This window comes from Nicotiana tabacum, chromosome 3 (genome assembly GCF_000715075.1).
Source record: "Nicotiana tabacum cultivar K326 chromosome 3, ASM71507v2, whole genome shotgun sequence".
Classification (NCBI taxonomy): domain Eukaryota; kingdom Viridiplantae; phylum Streptophyta; class Magnoliopsida; order Solanales; family Solanaceae; genus Nicotiana; species Nicotiana tabacum.
In genome coordinates this window covers 207023962-207031339 of record NC_134082.1, presented here as the reverse complement: position 1 = coordinate 207031339, position 7378 = coordinate 207023962, and the positions used below count along the sequence as shown (strand labels likewise).

General features: G+C 34.9%; 1 protein-coding gene across 1 annotated transcript; it reads right to left on the bottom strand.

The window, feature by feature from the left end:
- Positions 1 to 5678: 5678 nt before the first annotated feature.
- Positions 5679 to 7378, bottom strand: LOC107770593 (zinc-finger homeodomain protein 8). Its single transcript, XM_016589915.2, has one exon. The coding sequence runs from the start codon at positions 7051 to 7053 to the stop codon at positions 5977 to 5979; it is 1077 nt and encodes a 358-aa protein (XP_016445401.1). The 5' UTR covers positions 7054 to 7378; the 3' UTR covers positions 5679 to 5976.

The window sequence follows — 7378 nt, the reverse complement described above, 5'->3', positions numbered from 1 at the left end:
CCATTTTGAGAGTAAGCTCTCCGGTAGTCGGGCCACATTGAGAGTAATCTCTCCGATAATCTGGCCATGAGAGTAATCTCCCTGATATTCGGGCAAGGATGAGTACTCATCCCCTCACACCATAAGATTATCTTCTTCATGCGTGGATCATCTTGTTGAACAAGAACAAATCTTTCTCGCTTGACCTAAAAAAACAAAAAAAAAAGGACAATAGAATAAAGAAAGCACAAGAAAATAAGAAAAAATATCTTAATGTCAATGCTTCCGAGTCCACGAAACTAGACTCAAACATGCGAATTGATACTGAACAAAGATGTGCGCATGTGTTTATATAGGGAGTGAATATTATAATCCAAAAGGAATTGGGTTGTCCTAACCTAATTGAAAAGGGAAACTACATGCAGTGATTTTGGCGCATAGGAATGCCGACCTTAATTCAAGTTGATGTGCAGGCGATTAAATTAAAGAGTTCTATGATAAATAGGATAAGAAAATCCTAATGTGAACTAGATTTCTATCCAATGCCCAATGTTATAATAATGTTGTTTCAAATTTTCTAGTGTGAGGCACGTAAGATTCTAAGTCAAATAAAGCCTTTGAGCTTTACAACTGATCCATGTGCTCAAGAATGATCATGTGAACTTAATGAAAGAAGTTACGTGAAAGAACGGTAAAGATATGTTGCCTTCGTTAAATACTTCAAGTCTAGTCTTTATGGTCTACAACTCGACAAGTCTTGAAGTAGGGAGTATTTGTAGGCATGTAAAATTTATTGGATTCAAATTCAATACATAATTTGGACTATATCTTAAATATACTAGTCCAAATAAATACTATGGGTAAATATAATTGAATTAATTATATAATACCAATATATATGGATTAAATAAATAAGTCTTAATCCATTGGGCTAGCACATTTAATTGGGTTAAAGTGATGAACTCACTTCATCAAACCCAAGATGTAATCTTCCTAGAGGCCCAGTTTGGTGCCACGTGTCAAATGACTTGGCGCGCCAAGTCAAGCGGAAGAGCCAATAGGATCATGCCACGTGTCAAAATGACAAGGCATGCCCAGTCACACTGAAAGGCCAATGAAATCGCGCCATGTGTGCAAGTGACATGTTCTGGCCAATCAAATACGGTCATGTCACACTTCAATTTGATTGGTCGGAAAGAGTTTGTTCTTATCACAACTCCTCCCTTCCACAACTATAAATATGAGTCTTCATAACTCAGAAAAGACACCAGAAGTTATAACAAGAAGCAAGAGAGAGCTCGTGGATCAAACGCCGCAAATTTCTCTACAAGTTTTAGGCTTCAAGCAATCAAGTTCAAGTTCAAGAACGAAGAACAAATCAAGTATTCAAGCTCAAGAACGAAGAACAATTCAAGTATTCAAGATCAAGAACGATAATACAAGACGTTCAAGATCAAGGCTACTTGTTCGTGATAAAATTCGTGGCAATAATCAAAGTGTTCGCGACGGATAAATCAAATTCAAATTCAAGATCAAGCTCAAAGACCCTTGAATTTGTACAAGAAAAGTAGAATCAAAGGAATCATAGAGATTGTAATGCTCAAAAATTCAAAATAAAATAATACGATTGTTGCAATATTTTTTATCTTGATTTTATTTTCTGGACGCCAAATTTATTGTCTCGTAGGATTTCAACTGGGACAAACTGAGTTTCTAGTCGAATTGCTTCTGAAAACGCACCATCAGACATAATTTAACTTTAAAATTCTTGCCTAATCGTCATTATAACTTCTTTTTTTGTTAATAGTCATTATAACATCAACTGTCCACCATTTTTAGATTCTTTAGAAAAGAGCTATTTTATGAGTGCTTTTCATGCGGCCCTTTCTTTTTATAGCTATATATATCATGGCATTTAAAAGTGGGAATTTTGTGAAAGAAAGACATGATAGGAACAACAAAAAATTCAATTGTATGCCAACTTTATGAAGCTTATTATTGTGAATGCCAAGTCTATAGAATCCCTAATAAATTGAAATGAATTGAATTGATTTGTGAGCATCACCTCAACTCGAAAATCCATCTAGTTGGGGGCTAAAAAGCCCCACCATGACCTATACTCCCTATAATACTAAATAATTATAAGTCACCGTAAGAATCCAAATAAGATATGCCTTTGGACCCCGGGGCATATGATCTTTCTTCATATATTAAATGCTGCTTCAATTTATTCGAACCTTAATTTAACTAATTTTTTATATGATTTGGACATAAATTCTTTAAGTACGTTAAAATAAGAAGAATTAACTGAAATAGTCGTCCACTAAATCTCTTAAATTAAAAATAGCCGATAAATATATATTATATATATAATTTATGTATAATATATGTATACCGACTAGAAAAAAGTAAATAGCGAATCTGACTGGCTATTTATGTAACAATCCCTTAGGATAAAATTTACCTAGTTAGTGTCCGTTTGGACATAGAATTTGATGGAAGCTTTTTCTAAAAAAAACACTTTTTTTTAGAGATAAGTGTTTGTTCATAAAATTTCACTTGAAGATGCATTTTGAAAATTTTCGAAAATTTGAAAAACTACAAAAAGTTGTTTTTCAAACTTTTCACTCAAATCATAAACTTCAAAAACAACCCAAACTGAAATTTATGTCCAAATACAATTGTAAATTTCAAATACCATTTTCAGTTGAAAAAAATTTCACTATTTTTTTGAATTTTACAATTCTTATGTCCAAACGCGTACATAAAAAGTACAATAGATCACAATAGTTAGCAATTCAAAATATCTAAAAAAAAATATGGTCAAAAAATATCTTTTTCGACTCGCCCAATAATATTAATATCATTTATTATTTTTTTGAAAGAGATGGAGTATGTTTTAAGGCCCATCATATATTAATTTTAATATCACCTTTGACAACCCAAAAACTCCTTATTGTGAACCTTTCCACCAACCACTTTTCTCTAAATTACACTGAGCGTCCTTTTGGTCGCCCCATTCAATCAATATCCATTTTCTTAAAAACTTTTAATTTGTACCCATTTTTTAAATAACTTCAGCCCATTTTCTCCTCCTCCTTCGTTTTCTTCTTCTTCTTCTTCTTCTTTTTCTTCTTCTTCTTTCTTCTGCTGATGTTGGTACTGCTATGGAACATCAGTTATTAAAATTATGTGTAGACATATCTGGTTCAACGATAAGACGAAAATTTTCTTACACTATTATATTCCAGTCAAGAAATACGAATGGATCTGCAAGTGGTCATTGTTTGACACCATGTCCTTTTTCACCCTACATTAGGCTGAAGTGAAAGCAATTCACCACAAATTTAGCATCTTGCCCATGACAAGGAAACGTCAAGTTACTTGTATAGTTGTATACAATAAGAAATAAAATATCCATTGCTTATATAGTGCTGAAGTTTTTACAAATGAACTAAATAACTTCAGCTCTAGAGCTGAAGTTCGACAGTTACAAAACAAAAACTTCAGCTCTAGAGTTGAAGTTCGCCAGTTACAAAAATAAAACTTCAGCTCTAGAGCTGAAGTTTGTCAGTTACAAAACAAAAACTTAAAACAAAAACGTCAGCTCTAGAGCTGAAGTTCGCCAGTTACAAAACAAAAACTTCAGCAATGCAAATAGAGAACAAAACTTCAGCTACTATGCTTAAGTTCAGCAATTACAAACAAAAACCCCAGCACACTTGGTTTAGCACACTTGTTACTTTAGGTCTGTCAACTAGAATGCTGAAGTTTCGCGTGATTGTCTTTGCTACTTCAGCCCCGTATGCTGAAGTTATACGAAAAAGCGGGTACGCTTGCAATTTTTTTTTTACTAAGCAGGCACAATTTAAAACGTGACACAACATAAATGCAAATCCCCCACTTTTCTTCCTTCCCAGATCCCCACTCGCACCCAAAGACAAAGCAGTGAACTTCTTCGCTCATCAATATTAAAGAGAGCAGGAGGAGATAAGATTCAATTATCTTTAACTACAAATTTTAAGAGCCCGTTTGGACATAGGAAATTTTCATATTTTCTTGAAATTTTTTCACTTTCTTTCAAAATCAGCGTTCGGTCATAAAATTTTTAATTTTCATTTGAAGATTCATTTTGAAATTTTTCGAAAATTTTAAAAACTCTAAAAAGTTATTTTTCAAAATTTTCACTCAGATCAGTCATAAAACTTCAAAAACAATCCAAAATTATATTTATGTCGAAATACAACTCTAATTTTCAAATATTATTTTCACTTTAAAAAAAAATCACTTTTTTTTTGGAATTTTACAATTGTTATGTCCAAATGCCCATTAAGCTCAGCAGAATAAAGAAACTTATAATAAGGAGTGATTCTTCCTTTTATACATGGATCAGAATGCAAATCCAAGATTATTAGATCGAAAGTAGTTCGAATCTCGAACATAAAAGAAAAAGAAGATTTTCTTAATTTTGCCTAAAGAGACACGTAACAAACTTATTACGTGATGTTTAGGGAAAGAAAAGTACAGTTATTACAGCTTTTATATATGCAAGTAATCAATCATGATTTCTGCTTGAAAAAGTAAACAGACAATCATGTGTCTGAATAGTAAATGATAATGCTTATGTAATCCAAACCAGACAGCTATATACCCAACCCTACACCTAAATTAATGAAAAACCCGAACGACCCTTCAACCCATACTTTTAGGTTGTTGAATCTCAATCACCCTAATCATTTTCCGTTAGACTTTATCAATCCGAAATTAAGAATTTTTTTCCCTTTCAACAAAATAAAGAATACTGCATTCATTAGAGATCAAGAACGAAACCAAACCACCCATTTAGAGCCACAGGAGTAATTAATTATTGTCATTCGACTGCTTCCCTTAAAAGAAAAGTCATACTTTTAGGCGTTAAGTCACACTAAACAAAGTTTGATTTTCTTCTTAACAATGATTAGTCTTTGTTAATGGATAACGTTATGTTTTAATTTTCTAAAGAAGGCCAACCAAACTATACTTTACCCACAACCCCAAATTGCTTAGAAAGTTAACTTCGATATCATCATGCATGGAGATTACTTTATGAAACCAGCCTATTAAATTCCTACCACAAAAGTATTCTATAGTACATTTTAAGTCATCAAGTGGTTAAATGAGGAATTTTTCACCTTTTTCGATGACCCTAAATTTTATCTGCTTTTGATAAAAAAAAACTAATCGAGATATCCTATCTTTGTCAGGATTAACATGTCATGGTGACCTGACATAAAATAGACATCACATAATTAAATAGAAAAGAAAAGGGCTAAACTATCAAAAGAAGAATGCTGCGGCTTTAGAAAGGATTAAAAACATTAAAAATAATCAAACACTAATCACGTATTTATAAGTAATATTGTTAATTTAATAAAAAGAACAAAATAGAATGGAGTATAAAGTAAAGCAACCTACTGCAAGCGCATTAAAATAATATTCGTAACCGCCCCATTGCATGTATGCCACTTTGTGCTTCTTTATCTCAGACAAGAATCAAAATAAACACTCCCCCCCCTCCCCCCTATACCACCCGGACCCCGTCACACCACTCCAGCTTTCTCCTCTGTTTAATTTTCCATGGCTAAATACGTGCAAAAGTGTAAGAATTAGAAGCAAACTATTAAACGAAGAAAAAATAACTAGAAATTATGAACCCCAAATTAGTAAAGGTAAAACACTTATGTCAATCAACAGAGACATAATTAGTGTAGTTTACAGTGGCATGAAAGAAAAGGAAATAAACAAATTAAATTGCACATTGGAACAATATCTCTCCATCGTTATCATCATCATCATCAAGTTCTTAAAGCTACGTAATTTTTACGAACAGAGGAAAGAAAAAACTAATAGGAGAAACATAAACTAATAGTAGCAGCCTGAAATTACCTTTTTTCTCATTCTAGTTCTAGAACTAATACTTAAGATAAGCCTTATTTTATCCACCAATTAATTCGAAAATTACGATGAAGAAGAAGACCCATTAGTGGTAACACCATGAGCACTAACACTATCGTTGTTATGAAGATGGTGGTTGTGGTTTTTGTCATTGTCATTGCTGCTTTCGCGGTGAATGTGGAATTCAGAAGCAATAGCGTCAGTGTTATTTCTACTAATAAAACCAAAACCGTTAGCATTATTACCATTGAGATTGTTGGTGGAAGCGACGGCGTTAACAGCTGCAGCGGCGGTGGCTTGATCTTTCTTGCACTTATTATTGTGCATCCATACCTTAAGAACCCCTTTTTCCACTCCGATTTTGCTGCAGAAGTCGCTAATCAGCTCTTCATCTCGCTTCTGTATTTTCCACTCGACTTTCTCTGCGAATTCCAGCATTCTCTCCTTCTGATCTTGCGTGAATTTAGTTCTGAATCGCTTTCTCCCACTCCCATTAGGGTTTGATAAATGAGCAGATGACATCGGGTTTGAAGATGGGGAAATTAGCGGATTAGTCTCAGCAGGTGGGCCAGACAAGCCAGCACTGAGTGCTAAAAGCATGTGGGGTGCAGAGGCGGGGTAATAAGCAGAGGAGATCGGAGGTGGAGATGATGAATTAGGGCTACTGTGGCCCCCACTTCCACCATGATGCGGCGGCGGCGGTGGAGGAGGGTGGTGGCGATGATGAGGCTGGTACTCTAACGCCGGAATAGTGTTCTGATTTGGGAGTACGGGCTCTTCCGGCTCTCGGCGATGAAAATTGCGGTGACAACCACAAGCAGCGCATTTTAGCGAAGTAGGGTCCACCGGATTAGCAGTGGGAGAAGGCATAAATTCCCCACAACCGTCAACGGCGTGACCACCTAAGCTAGCAGCGTGATTTTTCAAACATTCCTTGTAAGTAACAACCACCGCGTGGTGGTGGTGGTTGTTGTTAAAGCCATGGTGGTGGGGAAGATGAAGAGAATTATGGCGTTTGAGGACACCGTTGCTAAAAGAAATGGGCTTAGCGGGTTGGATCCGAATAGGGGTTTCGGGTTCAGCTTCAGTGCTTTTGACAGTAGTGGCTATGGCCGTGTTTGTGTTGCTGCTTATGTCCATTTCTCAAACATCTAGTGCTTTTGCATTTTTGTTGAGATTTAAGAGTTGAATATTGTTGTTAGACTTTGGTCTAACATTTCATGCAAAAAGGAAGAAGGATAGAAGTAGAGCTTTTTGTAGAGAGAATTAAGAGAAAGAGATGAAAAAAGGAAGGAAAGTTTTGTGTTTTTGGTTATGGGTTGATGAAGATGATGATGACTGTAGATAATGTAAGAATCTATAGGTTTGTGGTCATCCTTGTTAACCACTTGTGTATTTTTTGACCTTGGTTCTAATCTAATCTATGGTTAACCTGCAGCTGCTGCTATTGACCCCACCCCCACTT

Excerpts from the sequence above, each read along its gene's own strand:
- LOC107770593 (XM_016589915.2), bottom strand. The coding sequence starts at position 7,053 with ATGGACATAAGCAGCAACACAAACACGGCCATAGCCACTACTGTCAAA.